Genomic DNA, 15050 nt, shown 5'->3' with positions numbered 1-15050 from the left:
CCCTCAGTATGGGGCCAGGAGCCTCCATGCCCACTCCCAGGTTTGCTGAGAGCCGTGGGGATCAATGTGGCTGTGCACCAGGCTGGGAACCGGAGCAGATCCTGGGGTCACCTTCTGCTCGGGGTCGGACAGAGCCACATTCCCATGCACAGAGCAGAGCAGGTCCACCAAACACCGCCGTGAGCCATTTATTAATGCTCGCTGCCATCCTTCAGGTCACCAAGTGGCCACCAGCCATCAGTGCTCATCCAGCCCAGGGTGACGGGGTGCCCCTGGGCCCCATGGCGGCACAGTGGCTCTGTTGTGCCCGGCTGTGCAGAGCAGCACTCACGGTGCGGGAGCACGGGATGTGTGTTGCAGTAACCTCGGTATTCTTGGCCCCCCTCCAGCCACTTCCCACCACACGCATTCATGTGCATGATTAGCGTTCTTGCATTCTTTGAATGCGGGCCAGATAATGAGTTCAAAACTTCATTAAAACATAATCTCTTCCTCGCCTCCCCCCCCCCCACCCCCCTTTCCCATGCACACGCACACACGTGTGCACACACACGCGTCCCAGGGCCACCTGGAGGGCCCCCCTACCCCCCTGCCTAGGGACAGGGCTTGCAGGGACCGCCGGTGTCACACATGTGTTGGGGATCAGCGGGGACACTCTCTGGACTTGGCCTAATTAGCTGTAGCAGAGGGGGAGAGCGAAATCCAAACCATGTGCTTGAATTTAATACGAGTGCTTTCGTGCTGACCCGCTGGCCCCTCCACCCAAACACACCAGGGCTCAGCAGGCTCTGCATCTTTAACAGCTCCCCGGGTCTCCCTGAAAGCCCCACAGCACGTGGAGCAGCTCCGAACCTGGGCTGGGTTTTCTCTCCATTCCCAGGTTCCTACAGGGAAGGAAACAAGGCCTGCAGCTGGAGGCACTGGGGGCTCTGCTAGGTGCAGGGTTTGCTCATGGTGCTGCCACTGGACGTGCTCCATCCCCCTGCCCCAGGCGTGGGGTCACTACAGAGAGAAGGACGGTGGGGTTCAGGCTGTGAGCACCTCCAAAAAGGAGGTGGGAGCAGGGCAGGGACTGAATGTCATCTCCCAAGCCGTGCTGGTGCAGGACCCAGGGCTGAAGGTGGGACCAGACTCAAAGCAGTTAAAGACAGTGGGAGGGGGGCAACCGCTGAGCTGTGGCTTTTCTTTGTGCTAGCAAGCCTCTCCACTGCAGCCCCCAAACCAGCAGCGTCCTTGTCAGGACCTTGTAGAATCATCACATCCCTGAGGCTGGCAAAGACCACTAACATCAACTCATCCAGCCGCTGACACATCCCCACCATGCCCACTCATGAGGCTGGAAAAGAGCTCTAAGGTCACCAAATCCAACCATTGACGCATCCCCACTGTGCCCACCAAAGACACGGCCAAGGAAGATACCTGCCCTGCAGACCCACACAGTGATGCAGGGATGCACTCACCCAGCACCAGCATCCCACGGCCCTCAAGCACCTCCGTCATCACGTTGTGGTGATGTGGAGCAAGAGCGTTGTTCCCCATAGGGCCAAAAGCCCTTCGGATGTGCTGGTGCTGCGATTACTTGACAGAGCGTGTTTTTTAAATTATTCTTGCGTAAATATTGATGCATTTTTACAAGAACCACGTTGGGAGCAACAGGACACGGCCCAGGAAGGACAGAAGGGGAGCAGGATGAGTGCTGGACGGCCCCTGCCCTGCATCCATCCCCTGATCCCGAGGGCATGGAAAAGTGCTGATGCTGCCCAGAGCCACCCCCGGCGGCCCCGTCCCGTTCCCCGGGGCTGTGTTTTTGGGAAGGCCGAGGGTGAGCTCCCCCCCTCCCTTCCCCCACCCGCAGATGGGATCCACAACGAGCCTGGCGTTTTCCGCCGAGCTCAGCAGAAATGAGCCCAGGAGGTCAGTGACCAGAGAAAGGGATGATCCATCATTAAATAAATTGTTTTCATTTCCCAGGATAAAGGGGAGGAAGGGGAGGGGGGGCGGGTGGGTTGGGACTGAAAATGAAATGAGTGAAATGCAGGAAAAGCCCCCCCTGAGCTCCCTGCACGAACAGCCCCGCTCCCTCCCGCTCAGCAGCCCCGCGCTCTCGCAGAGCTTTTACAGCCAATCCCTTAATGTGATTATAATAATTATTTCTTTACTAGCATTTTTGGTTTTTTTTTTTTTTTTTTTTTTTTTATAAACAGCCTCTTTTGAAATTGCACCGGGGGAGCCAAGACTCCAGCTGAGCCCTGGCCCGCAGGAAGGAGCCGGGGCCGGGGGAGCGTGTGAATGTGCGCGTGTGCGTGCGAGCCAGCACGTGTGCGAGAGCGCGGGTGTGCACCGGTGCCCATGTGGTGCTGAGCGGTGCCCGTGCCCGGTGTGTGTGCACACCCCAGGGGTGTCAGCGAGGGCACACGGCACAGCGCCCACTCACATGTCGGTGCACACACGAGGACACACGTGCTGGGGAACTGCCCCGCTCCTGAGCCTTCCTAAGGCTGTGACCCCCCAGCTCCCCGCGATAAGCGTGCTGCTGTTGGCGCCACTAGGATTTCCCTCTGTTCCTCTAGCCCCTCATTCGTGCTGTCCCCCCGCTCCTCGCTTTGCCCCCCACCCACCGAGCCCAGCACGGAGCCCCATCGAACCCCCCCCAACCCCTGCTCTGTGTGGTCCCCCCCCCAGCCCCAGGGCTGGGCTTTGAAATCTGTTGAAAGGAGACCATTTTTGCCAAAATAAACAGCCTGTCATGTTAAATTACTCTCCCTTCCTCTCGAAGTCCCCTGGTTCCCTCTCCCCCCACCCCGATCCCGGCCTTTCTGCTAGGGGCCGTCCTGCTCCAGGCTGACTCCTGCTTCCCTGGGGCACGCGGGAGGCAGCCGGGGCAGCTGGGAGCCGCTTGGCCTCTGCATGGCCTCCATCCTTGCTGCAGAAGCACAGCGGGAGGCTGGGGGCTGATGGTGGGCCCCCCGGCCCCACGCTGCAGCAGCGAGTGATGCAGAGCCGCTGGGTTCAGGCTGCGGGGCCGCGCAAGGCAAACCCTCCATGTCCCAACCTCCCCGTTCTCTGCCAACACCTCACTCAGGTCCCCCAGAATTCACAGCCACCTCATTCCCTTGGTGGTGGAACTCCATGTCACCACACCAGGAGCGCAGAGCAATGCAGGGACAGCTGGGGAGGTGCTGAGCTGCCGCAGGGTGCTGCAGCCGGGAGGTGCCGTGCCAGCCATCCCCACGCTGCTGAGTTTTTTCCTCTCTCTTGCTCGCCCTCCCTCCCTCTTTCTTTTTTCTTTCCTTTTTTTTAATATATATATATATATATATTTTTTTTTTTTTTCTTTCTCCCGTTTCTAATGGAGTGAAAATTCGTAGAACCATAAAATGCAGAGATGGAAAACGACCTATTACCTCATCCAGCCCAGCCCCTCTGCCAGCACTGAGCCGTTCCCTGTGAGCGTCCCGGGTGACTCGTCTAGACCAAGCACGCACCGCTCCAATGGCCATTCCAGTGCTTCCCCGAGGAGATTATTCCATGCTCTAACTGACCTTATGGTTAGGAAATTTTTCCTGATGGCTCAACTCAAGTGTTTCTGTGCTAAGCTGGAGCCCTACTGCTTGCCCTGCCCTGAGCACCCATCCCTCTGTCTGCAGCTGTGCCCCTCACCTACAGGTCTGGAGCGGCCCTGGAAGGATTTCTATCTGTCTGCTGCTTTGTTGTTCCTGGGTCGAGTGCTTGAGGTCCTCCTCAGATGCAGGCCCACAACCACGTCCTGTACAAAGGAAATAGGATGGGATGGTGCTTCATTTTGGAGCAGCAAGCATGAGGGCAAGCAACAGAGAGCAAGAGGCTGCAGCAAAACCCTCCCTGCCCAGCAATGCCAAAGCCTTGGGCTCTGCTTTCTGCACAGCCAGGTGGGATCAGATTTGGGCACATTATTGGAGCTGTGTGCTCACAGGATCACTGCCTATGGCTTGGAGGGTTGGGCCGCATCCAGCCCACAATCACAGAGGGCTGGTTGCTGCCCAAAGTCCCTGTGTGCAACTTTTGGGGAGCCTGGCAGGAGGCTGTAGGCAGGGAGGGTCAAAACAGGGATTCAAGGGAGGCATTTTTTGATGCAGTTGCATTTGGTTCCCAAACAACCTTTGATGTCAATGATTTGCAGACTTGTTCTGGCTGGAGTTCCTCGCTCTGTTTGTTTTGTGTTGGGGGTGTCCTTCCTGTGCTCACCCCGCTTTGGATCGCCTCTTGAGTGCTGACCCTCAGCATCCCTGTTGCTCCCAGGCATGCACTGCGGGCTGGAATAACAGCCAACCCGCTCCCCATCTGCAAGCACTCCCGAGGGCTTTCCAGGCAGATTGCAGCAGATGCTGCAGCGCAAACACTCCTGCTCCTTCTGTACCTTCTGGACCCCATCCAGACTGGCCCTGAGCACCTCCAGGGATGGGGCAGCCACGCTTCACTGGGCGCAGTCTCACCAGAGCCGAGTACAAGCGACGACCCTATCAAGACACACGATGCCAAGCGCGCTGCAGTGCAGCAGAGGCGATGACGGCACGGCTCCATCTCCAGCCTCTGCCCTGCCCTTGGCTCGCCCCGGCTCTCACCCAGGTGCCACTCCTCAGCCGGGACTCCCCCCGCCCAGCACCCGCTCCCTCCCCGCCCTCCCTCCCACGGAGCTCTCTGCTCTCAGCCGTGCAGCCCCAGCCATGGCAGCGGGTGGGTGCCGCTGGCGCAGCTGCCTGGAGGTGGTCTCATCCCGCCAGGGGCAGCGGGTGCAGCACTTCCAGCAAGCCGAGGACATCCTGCTGACCTTGCTGGAGCACATCCACGCTGAAGAGCCCCGCTTCCTGGTGGACTACTCCAGGAACCTGGAAGCCTTCGAGTTTGTGCTCTGTGCCTCCGAGGATGCTGTCGTGGTGGAGGTGCCATTGCGCATCGATGGTGATGCCCTGCGGGTGCGGCCGTGCCAACCCACGGACAGCGGGAGCGCAGGACACGGGCAGCTGGGTGCCTGCAGCCTCGAGGTGCCCTCTGTGGTGACTGGAGTGGGGGACTGGACCAGCACGGGCACCACGGATAGGATGGAGCAGATACGGTGCCTGGCACCGGGCAAAGTCCTGCAGCACCTGAAAGAGCTCCTTGTGTCAGCCATCGTGCAGTGCCAGCGCCGCTCCCTCCTGCAGCCAGGTGCGTACCGCTCGCTCTGACTGTGCTATCCCTGCCTCTCTCAGCTTCTAACACGCTGTGCCCGCTCTGCTGCTCCTCCATCCCCAAAACGACCCCAGTGCTGTCTGGAGATGGTATTTGCTAGGGAACCACAGCCAAACCGCAGCATTGGGAAGGGCTGAATGGAGAAGGGTGGGATGGGCCCGTGGGTGCTGCGGTGCACACCCTCTCAGCCTGCGGGACCAGCTGCGGTGACCTCCTCACCTCCTCCTCGCTTGTCACCAGGTGACCTCAGCGCCGAAAATCTGAAGGAAGGTGCCATGGAGCTGTCCCTGCTGGTGCGTGGAGGCTGGAGGACCATCCGCTTTGATGTGGTCCCGGTGGTCAGGAGGAGGCAGGAGATCCCAAGGCTGGATGGGAGGCAGCGCGACCGAGGCTTCCCCGAGGGCACCCTCCAGAAGGCCACCGGAGATGCTCACTTTGTCCCAGCCTCCAACCACTGCTGGAGGTGAGCGGCCCTGGCATGCAGCAGTGCCACAATGGTAGGCTTGTTCTAGAGCTTTGCATACAAGTTGGGTGCCTGACAGCAGAGCTGAGAGGGGCCAAGGTGACTTGTACCCCGCACCCAGCCACAAGGAGGGGCCGAGCATCCAGCTGGACCAGCCCGGGCTAATTTCAGGCTCACACCGGTTGTCTAACCCAGGTGGGGCCGGTGTGTTGAGGAGCACAGCCCTGCTGCACCCCACCCATGTCCCTGCTGTGAGGGCAGGAGCTGCCGGCACCCTGCACATCCCCTGCTCAGCAGAGGTGGGACCAGGATGCTGCATGCCTGCAGTGAGCTGCAGCACCTTCTTTAGCCTCCCCAGCAGCTCACTGCTTCCTCCCCAGACCCTCAACCCACCTCCCCATCCTGAAGCTGCTCTGGGCCGTGGACACGCTGCAAGGACCCCGGCTGGACAGCCTGCGTCTGCTGGAGCAGCTCCGCAGCCAGGACTGGAGGGAAGAGGATGGGAGGGACGGCCTCACCTTCAACCACCTGAAGGTAGGTCCAGCCAGAGGAACGTCCCAAAAACCCAGAGGGACCGAAGCCATGTGTGGAGAAGGGCAGGCTATGCCAGCCGTGCCGTGGGTTGTCCTGCACCCCGTTGTACCGGGAGGTGCCCGTTTTTGGCTCCGACAAGGCCCCGTCTCCCCACCCAACCTGTTTTTGGCACTTGGGGCCCGTGCCAGATGGTGACGCTGGTTGGGAAGGGGCTGTGCTGGGGACGGCACCGGTGTCGCAATCACAGCACGCTCTGCCAGGGCGGAGGTGGAGAACGCGGCCCCAGCCCAAAGCAACCCGAATCCAACAGGTTTTATTTCATGTCGCGTTCTTTGACGTATAAGAAAGAAAAAAAAAAGAAAAAGCCCAGAGCTTGTTTATCCTTCACAAAGCACCTCCTGTGGGCTGCTGGAGAAATGCAAGCTGAGTGCAGGCTTTCACTCAGGTTTTCTGCTTGGCTGGAGCCTCAGAACTCCTCTCCCATTGATGAGGGAGCAAAGGCAGCAGCCCCAGCACATCGCTGCTGTCACACGGATGTGAACAGCCCTGGGGCCCCAGCACAAGGGGCAGCTCCTTCCTGCACGCCTGGCTGAGCACACAGAGGTTGGTGCTGGGCTGTACCTGCCTCCTGTTGTGATGTGCTGCTGGAAGTCACAGACGGGCCCCTCCCAGCACAGTGCTGAGACAGCTGGAGCATGTTAATATTTCACACCTGTGAGGAGCCCGTGTGCATCCTTTCAGTGCTGCTCCGTAGCTGTGATCCCTTAAGGGAGCAAAGGAAAGGCTCCAGATGTGAACACGAGGTCAGGTGGGTGTGATGCCAAGCTGTGCACTGGGGCTGGGGATGTGAAGGTACACGGGCCTCCCCCAGGAATAGCCTGCACTCCGTATTCCCCTTGTGTAGATGGTGCTGCTGTGGAGCACGGAGCTGTTCCCCTCTCCTGAGGACTGGCAGGACCTGGAGGGCTCTGTCTACAGGCTGCTGGTTGTCCTCCTGCGCTGCCTGGCCACTCAGCGCCTGCCCCACTTCCTGCATCCGGAGCAGAACCTCTTCCAGGGGGATCCACACCGCCTGGCCTCGCTTTACCCCAAGGTGGAGGCTTTCGCATGGGACCCTGCACGCTTCCTCCGCTTCCATTTTGGCCTCCCGACGCGTGCCGATGGTGTGCAGGCAGACCCAGCCTTCCGAGCCCTCCTGCAGCTCCCTGCCAAGGACGGCGCACACTGGGACACGGCCTATTTTGACGTCCTGCTCAGCCAGGTAACTGGGAGGGAATGCCGAGACCCCTGGCTCTACACTCAGCTGTTCTCTCAGGCACAGGGCAGACCTCCAGCAGTGCCCGAAGTTGGCTGGGCAGTGCAGGGTTCATCCCAAACCCTCCTACCCTGAGCTATTATGCACTGCCTGCCCTGCTGTGGCATGCAGCAGCTGTGTGATGCTGCAGGGTGCCCCCTCCCTCACCACCCGTGTCTCTGCTTAGCTGCAGGTGTACCACATCCAGGATGCCACGCGTCGCTCAGCCATGTCCTGCCTCCTCAACAAGCTCCGCAGAGACATCCCACTGTGGAGCTGAGTGGGACTCACTGCCAACCCTGTTATAACCGTGGGGCAAGGGGAACCCAGGCTTTATTGGGAAGGGAAGAAACCTTTCTGCTCCAAAGATCGGCAGGAACTGGCCCAGCTCTGCCTCTCTCCCTGTGCTGGGACTTTGCAGCACTTCCCACAGCTGCACCTTTCCTCTTGGATCTCAGTGAGTCCAGGCAAGCTGCAGGGCCGGGGAGCAGCATGGAGCTGTGTGGCTTTATTCAGGAAAGATGGCACTGGGGAGCAGCACACGTCTGCAGCAGATGGGTGGTGGTGATGGTGATAGAAGGGATTGGAGGGGAGGGGACCTGCAAGCTGGATCCTGCCTCCAGCCCCCCAAGCCGGTGGGGCTGCCAAGCCCCAAGCCAGGCAGGATGGGGAGCTGGGCACTAGGAGAAGAGGAAGGCTTTTGGCCACATCTGTGCCATGTCCTGCTGATGTGCTGCTCCCTGTGGGCATTTGCTCACAGCCTGCTGTGCTGGCAGTGCTGCAGAGCATCTCGCAGGGCCCGCAGCAGGCGGTCCACGTTGTCCTGGGTCGCGTTGTAGCCCATGAGGCCGATCCGCAGCACCTGGAGGAGAAGGGCAGGTTTCCCCTGCAGCACCCACCTTTGGGCCCCACATGGGGCACGCAACAAGCTGTATATACGTGTGTGCATCCCAGTCTGTTCCTATTTAACCCTCATTTCCTCTCTTTCATGATAAAGGTGTGTTACTCTACTAACTAATCACGTGTGCATCTACTCTGTGTGACAAGGAATGTTGCTGCAGGCAGCGGGGGCTGCAGAGCCCTGTGCTAGTTGCATGGTGCACTGCCAGTGGCTGCAGCCACGTGTGGGCTCAGAGATGGGGAGCATGCTGCTCACCTTGCCTGCAGTAGGGCCCAAGCCCCCAGCAATCTCAATGCTGTATTTATCCATCAGGAAGGTTGTGATCTCCTTCCAGTTGTAGCCTTCAGGCACCTTGACGGTGGTGACGGTGGGCAACCGTGCCGCCTGGAGAGGAAAGGCACAGGGTTAGAGCCACAGATCCCTTCTGCTTCCCTGAACCAGGGCCCCTCTCCAGCACCAGGGAAGCTCTGAGCTGCGTGGGCCAGTGCCTGCACCCACCTCCTCCTTCACGAAGAGCTCCAGCCCCAGATCCTGCAGCCCTTGGCACAGGCGGGTGCAGACAGCCTGGTGCTGCTTCCATGAGCTCTCCAGGCCCTGGCAGGACAGAATAAATGTCCCCTGCCTGAATGTCCCATGCCATCACCGACAGCTGACCACACTCTGCTCCCCAAACCCTGCTGTAACACAGGTGTGGCCCAGCTCAGCTGTCCCTATGCCCAGCTCACCAGCTCCGCCAGCATGGCCAAGGCCTCCCGCAGGCAGAAGATGCTGCTGATGGGCACCGTGTGGTGGTACCTGCAAAATCCAGGGGGCCCCAAGGCAGGCTCAGCTGCTGCGAGTCCCTGGGGCAGGCACATGGCTCTGCAGGGTGGGGAGAGATGGGGAGCAGTGGTAGAGTCCCAGAGTCTCTGGGGAGGGGACCTGGGCAGGGATGCAAAGCTGGGACAAAGGGGCTGTTTTGGGGGCAAGGAGAAGAAATGCAAATGGAGCAGAGTAACTGGATAAGGTGGGGGGCTCTGGATTTAGGCTAGATTTAGGGTTAGGGTTGGGTATGTGGTGGGGCAGTCACAGCCTCCTGTCTGGGTACAGCCCGCCCTCACATGCGTGGCTCTCCATCGCAGCCCCAGTAGCTCGCCAGACAGCCCATGTCCATGTAGAAGGATTGGGGCTTCGTCTTCCTCCTCAGCATCTTCTCCCTGGCAGAACACAGCACTCGAGCACTGCCCCATGGAAGGGAAAGCCCTCTACCCACTGCTGGCCCTGGAGCACAGAGCCTGAAGCGAGCACTGGGTTGGCATTGCAGCCAGGGGATGTGGCCAAGGAGGGGCGTCCTCCCACCTGTGCCCCCAGCCCTGCTGGGATGGGGCAGTCCTTACCTTGCTCGCTCACTGAATGAGATAGGAGAGATGCCGGGGGGAGCACTGAGGACTTTCTGGGACCCCGTGTACAGTGCATCAATCCCTGCATGAGAGGGACCAAGGGCTCTGAGCAGGACTCTGTGTCCCACTGCCAGTGGGAAATGCAGGGCACACACCACAGGTGCTGGTGTGGGGGCACTTAGGGACCCCTGTTCCTCGCTAGCACCGCGGCTCTCACCCTGCTGGTCCATGAGGATGGGCACTCCCCCGAGCGATGCCACCGCATCCACAAGCAGAAGGCAGCCGTGCCTGGAGGGGGACCAGAGCTCAGCCCCACAGCCCCCTGCAGCCCAGCCCTGGTGGGGTCCCCAGGAGCACTGACCGATGGCACAGCTCGCCCAGCCCCTCCAGCGGCTGCTGGACCCCCGTGGAGGACTCGCCGTGGGTGATGAAGAGCACTGAGGGTTTGTGCTGTGCCAAGCCCTGGGTGAGAACAGCATGGCGAGAATCTGTGGGGGGCTCAGTCCCGGTGCCCCACAGGTGGCACATACCTCCTGAATGTCCCGCAAGGTGAAGTATTCACCTGGAGGCTTCAGCAGCTCATGGACCTTGGCTCCTGGGGGGAAATGTACAGAGGGATGGGGAGTTTGGGGCATGCATTAATCGGGTGTCTGGCATAAACCGCCCTGAGGGTGTCACCCCACAAAACCCGAGCTCTCTGCATGGCTCACGCTGTCACCCCACATGTAAGCAGCCATACCCAGCCTCCTGGCGATGTCAGCAGCACGCTGTCCCCAGATGCCGTTGATGCCCACCAGCACGGTGTCACTGCTCTCCAGCAGGTTGATGAGGGCAGCCTCCATGGCGCAGTGCCCGGTGCCACTGACAGCCAACGTGATCCGGTTCCGTGTCTGGAAGGCATACTGGATGCCCGCCTTGATCTCATCCATCACCTGAGATGAGGACCAGCACCGCCATCAGCGCAGTAATGCAGGGGTGTGGGTGGCTGGGGCAGAGCCTACTCACCTGCAGCACCTCGGGATGCATGTAGCCCAGGATCTGCTGGCTGCCGGCTGCCCTCACTCGGGGGGACACGTTGCTGGGCCCCGGCCCCAGCAGCAGCCGGTGGGGCACAGCCAGTGGCCGCAGCAGCTCACGGGGCGGGGGGACACGAGGTGTGGAAGCAGCCATGGCACAGCCAGCTGTGCTGCAAGCCCGCAGGAGAGCAGCTATGGATATCGGCAGTGCTGCAGCACGGTGCATCCCCTGCCCACGGCCACACGGACACTGACCGCCGGACTCTGCCCCCGCCACCTCCCATCCAGTTAATGTGCCACCAGCAGTGCAGTGTGCTCAGCACTGTCCTTATGGGGTGGCCGGGGGATGCAGTGCCCCACACAGGGCTCCGTCAGCCGTGGCGGGGAATGTTGTCACTGAGAATAAGGCTGAGGTTTCTCAATGCTTTCTTTACATCTGTCTCTAACAGTCAGGCCAGTAAACATCAAAGTATTCACCTCCACATTCAGGAGGAAACAGCAACCTGCTGCCTCACCTGGGCTGTCCCAAGACCGTGGGGCCATTGGGACCCAGCTGGGGGTGCTGAGGGAGATGGTGAGGTGATTGCCGAGCTGCTTTCCATCACCTGTCAGTGGTCCTGGTCAGCTGGGGAGGTCCAGGTGACTGGAGATTGCTAACGTGACACCCACCTACTAGAAGGGTCATAAGGAGGATCTGGGGAGCTACAGATGTGTCTGCTTGACCTCGGTGCCAGGGAAGGTAATGGAGCAGATCATCTTGAGTGAGATCTCATGGCATGTGTAGGACAACTGGGGGATCAGGCCCAGCCAGCATGGCTTCATGACAGGCAGGTCCTGTCTGACCAGCCTGATCTATGACCGGCTGACCCAGCTGGTGGATGATGGAAAGGCTGTGGATGTGAATCTACATAGACTGCAGCAGAGCCTTTGGCTCTCTCCCACAGCACACTCCTGGAGAAGCAGCAGCCGTGGCTGGACAGGTATACAAATTGCTGGGCAAAGAACTGGAGAGCTGGGCCAAGAGGTTGGTGGTGGATGGACTGAGGGCCAGCTGGCAGCTGGTCATGAGCAGTGTTCCTCAGGGGTTGGTACTGGGGCACAGCTTGTTCATTATTTCTACTGGTGATCTGGATGAGGAGGTGGGAGCACACACCCTCAGTGAGTCTGCAGATGGCACCGAGTTGGGGGGCAATGTCCACCTGCCTGGGGGACAGGAAGGCCCTGCAGAGGGACCTGGACAGGTTGGATCGCTGGGCTGAGGCCAGTGGGGTGAAGGTCAACAAGACCAAGAGCCAGGTCCTGCACTTTGGCTACAACCCCAGGCAATGACTGGGGCAGTGGGTGGAAAGCTGTGGGAAGGGAAAGAGATCGGGGGGTGTGTCCCCTTCAAGGGGAGGGTGGATGTCACACCGAGGGACGTGGTCAGCCGTCACAGGAGCGGGCTGGTGGTTGGACGTAATGATGTTATTGGTGCTCCCAACCTTAATCATTCTATGATCTTATGACATGGCGCTCACGGGGCTGGGACACGGAGTGACAACGGCACCGAGCCCTGCCATCACCGCTCGGCCCACGGCCCCTCCGTCCCGTCCCCGGGCAGCTCTTCGCCGTGGTCGCACACAGGACCGGGCAGGGGTCCGCAGCCACCCGGGCGGAGGCTCCGAGCGCGGGGAAAGGGGGCGGTTGCCGTGGTACCGGTTGCCGTGATACGGGTTGCCGTGGCGACGGTTGCCGTGGTACCGGTTGCCATGGTGACGCAGGTCCCGCCTCTCCCCGCGCCCTTGCGGCGGATCCGCATCGCGGGGCTGGCGGTGATGGCGGGGTGGGATGCGGTGACGTCACCGCCCCGGGCGGCGGCGGCCAATGGGAGCGCGGGGGTGGGGCGGGGCAGGGCGGGACCGCAGGGGCGGGGCGGACACCGCCCGCACCGACACCGACACCGGCATCGGCGGTACCGGCATCACCGGCGGTACCGGCATCACTAGCGGAGCCGGCCCCATGCCGGTGCTGAGAGGCTGAGCGCAGCGCCCCGCCGCCCACGGGCACAGGTAGGGGCGGCGGCACCGGCATCGCGCGGGACCCGCTCGGGAGGAGCTTGCGGCCGCCGCCCCATCGGGGCGCAGAGGGGCAGCGGGGGCTGCGGGCTGCTGCCCGTCACCGTGCGGGTACGAGGATGGGGGGGGCACGGCGGGCACGGGGCCGCCGCGGCTTCCAGAAGCATCTCGCGGGGGGAGGCGATGCCCCGGGGGCGGCAGGTGCGGCGCTGCGGGGCTCCTGCGCCGTCATCGTTACGCTTCGGGGTGAACGGCGGCGGCCCCGGGAGACGGCGGAGATCCGCGCGTGGCACCGCTGACCTTGGGGCGGCCGCCGCGTCCCCGCGAGCTGCGCCGGCGGCTTCGGACGGTGGGAGGGGGCGGCCGGCACGGAGCTCGGTCACCCCTTTGTCCTCCTCCCCCAGCCCCGCACCCGCGCTGCCCTCCATCTTGGTTGAGGTGGCACGGCGGTGGCCGCGGCTCCCCGCGGGCCCGCAGCCTTCGCATCACCACCTGCCAGCCGGATTCGACCCGCGTTGCGGAGCTGCGGTGCCCCGACACCCGAGAGGGGCAGGGCGGGTGGCACGGGGCATGACATGCAGCCACCAGCCCCGCGTGTCCCCCCAGACGTGGGCGATCTCAGCCCGCCTGCGCTGCGTGCTGAAAACTGCACCGTCACGGCCCTTGTGCAAGGCTGGGCTGGGGACACGAGATGGGTGTCCCAATGAATGTGACTGGGGACAATAGCTCTTCACCCATGGCTTTTGGCTGGCCTGGGGCAGGTGGAGGTCAGATGGATGCCACAGCCGCCATCTATCCAAAAGGAAAGGTGATCCCAGGGGCCGGGTGGCTGGCAGGGACACGAGGCTTTTCCACCAACCTGGGAGGGGCGGGTGGCCAGGCCCCGGATGTGTCATGTCATTGAGGTAGTGGGAAGCAGTCCTCAGCCCCACAGGGTGTGACCCCAGCAGGAGGGAACCCATGGGGATGTAGGGCAGCAGAACACACAACGCTTTGTGGGTGATGTCACCCGAACCACAGCATCCTCCAGGGGACGGGTTTCTGCTGAAGGTGGCATGGCGATCCCACATCATCCCGACGGGATGGGAAAGGATGGCTGCAGGGCATCCTGCTGTCACCTTGGTGGCATGGCAGCACGGGGTGTGGCAGCACCGCCTCGGGTTTAAGGGTGATCCCTTCATCTAATCCCCGCTCAATTAATCTCGGCTGATCCCATTAATTGCTGCTCTGTGGCCATCGGGCCGCTCCTGTGTCGGAGCCCTGCAGGGAGGGGATGCGCTGGGGACACGACGGCCACGTGAGAGCCTCCCTCCCCGCTTCCCACCCCCTGGACCGCTCCCAGCGGCGCCGGCCGCGCGTTATCGGATTTCTCTGGAAGGCAGAGGATTAGGCAGGCGGTGGCCCCATGCACGGGGATTGGGCCGGGAGGGGACGGCTGCAAGGAAATGAAATGGACGGAGCTGCTCCAAGACAGAAAATGGAGCCCGTCGCCTCGGCGTGGCTCTGCGGCAGCTCGTTGCTTTCCCTTTGGTCACATTTATTTTTTATACCTCTGGAAGCAGCAGGATGGGGGATGCAGAGGCGTGTGCGCATCGTGCTCGCTGGGCCCAGGGTGCTGCTGGCAACATGCTAGAAATAGAGCTGAGTGCAGCCTGAGAGCAGGTGCTGGAGCTTGGCATCCAGTGGGATGCAGCAAGTGGGGTTTTGGTAAACACAGACACCCCTGCACTCTTCCTGATGGAATGCAGCACACCTTTAACGTGGGCAAAGCGTTCCCCAAAGGCGGCACCACACTGGTTGTGCCTTCTGGCTGCAGATTTCTCACTGCACCACGCACATACCCACCCTTGGGCAGAGAATATCTTGTTTTTTGCCTCCCCTTGGGACTAACATCCAATAGATATTAAAGCGATCCCCTTCTTCCAGGACCATCCTATGCGTTTTCTTCTGCTCTTTCTTTGTTTTCCACAAACTGAGCTGTTCTCTCTCCACGTGAAAGCCCATCCTGTGATGAGGGCCCAACACACTGCTCTGGTTTCTGACACTGAAGAAAGTGGTGTGGGGTTAGCGCTCATCCCTTTGCATCTCCCTGGGGTGAGCACCCCAAGGCACTGCTGCTGCTGAGGCCCTGCTGGCAGGGTTGCCCTTTGCTGCTGAGACCATTGATTGCTGGCTTAGTGAGATGGAGCGGAAAATAGCTA

The 15050-nt window shown here is 61.2% G+C and overlaps 3 protein-coding genes across 35 annotated transcripts in view; 2 read left to right on the top strand and 1 right to left on the bottom strand.

Moving 5' to 3' along the window:
• Nucleotides 1-4351: 4351 nt before the first annotated feature.
• On the top strand, nucleotides 4352-8515 carry MAB21L4 (mab-21 like 4). Its single transcript, XM_072344481.1, has 5 exons — nucleotides 4352-5184; nucleotides 5449-5671; nucleotides 6052-6205; nucleotides 7110-7466; nucleotides 7687-8515. The coding sequence occupies exons 1-5, from the start codon at nucleotides 4362-4364 to the stop codon at nucleotides 7777-7779; spliced, it is 1650 nt and encodes a 549-aa protein (XP_072200582.1). The 5' UTR covers nucleotides 4352-4361; the 3' UTR covers nucleotides 7780-8515.
• AGXT (alanine--glyoxylate aminotransferase) lies at nucleotides 8254-11021 on the bottom strand. The gene is made up of 11 exons (XM_072344482.1): nucleotides 10785-11021; nucleotides 10519-10711; nucleotides 10310-10374; nucleotides 10141-10241; nucleotides 9997-10067; nucleotides 9777-9861; nucleotides 9501-9596; nucleotides 9126-9195; nucleotides 8899-8994; nucleotides 8656-8784; nucleotides 8254-8361 (listed from the first exon to the last, which is right to left on the bottom strand). The coding sequence occupies exons 1-11, from the start codon at nucleotides 11019-11021 to the stop codon at nucleotides 8254-8256; spliced, it is 1251 nt and encodes a 416-aa protein (XP_072200583.1).
• A 1672-nt stretch (nucleotides 11022-12693) lies between these two features.
• The window catches only part of KIF1A (kinesin family member 1A), a 32017-nt gene continuing 29660 nt past the window's right edge, over nucleotides 12694-15050 (top strand). For all 33 annotated transcript variants that reach the window (XM_072344718.1, XM_072344717.1, XM_072344716.1 and 30 more), the window contains exon 1: nucleotides 12694-12843. The gene's annotated coding sequence lies outside the window, so the exon portion shown is untranslated. The remainder of the gene's footprint in view (nucleotides 12844-15050) is intronic.

The sequence above is a fragment of the Excalfactoria chinensis genome, chromosome 9, assembly GCF_039878825.1.
Source record: "Excalfactoria chinensis isolate bCotChi1 chromosome 9, bCotChi1.hap2, whole genome shotgun sequence".
Lineage (NCBI taxonomy): Eukaryota > Metazoa > Chordata > Aves > Galliformes > Phasianidae > Excalfactoria > Excalfactoria chinensis.
This window is presented reverse-complemented; position numbering and strand designations above follow the sequence as displayed.

What these genes read in the sequence shown, in the direction of transcription:
- AGXT (XM_072344482.1), bottom strand. Translation starts at nt 11,021, where the DNA reads ATGCACCGTGCTGCAGCACTGCCGATATCCATAGCTGCTCTCCTGCGG. An exon ending in TGCATCCCGAGGTGCTGCAG is followed by an intron (nt 10,712 to 10,784) that starts GTGAGTAGGCTC and finishes TCCTCATCTCAG; the next exon opens with GTGATGGATGAGATCAAGGC. An exon ending in CTGGGCGAGCTGTGCCATCG is followed by an intron (nt 10,068 to 10,140) that starts GTCAGTGCTCCT and finishes GTCCCCCTCCAG; the next exon opens with GCACGGCTGCCTTCTGCTTG.
- MAB21L4 (XM_072344481.1), top strand. Translation starts at nt 4,362, where the DNA reads ATGCTGCAGCGCAAACACTCCTGCTCCTTCTGTACCTTCTGGACCCCA. An exon ending in TCACCTTCAACCACCTGAAG is followed by an intron (nt 6,206 to 7,109) that starts GTAGGTCCAGCC and finishes CCCCTTGTGTAG; the next exon opens with ATGGTGCTGCTGTGGAGCAC. An exon ending in TTGACGTCCTGCTCAGCCAG is followed by an intron (nt 7,467 to 7,686) that starts GTAACTGGGAGG and finishes GTCTCTGCTTAG; the next exon opens with CTGCAGGTGTACCACATCCA.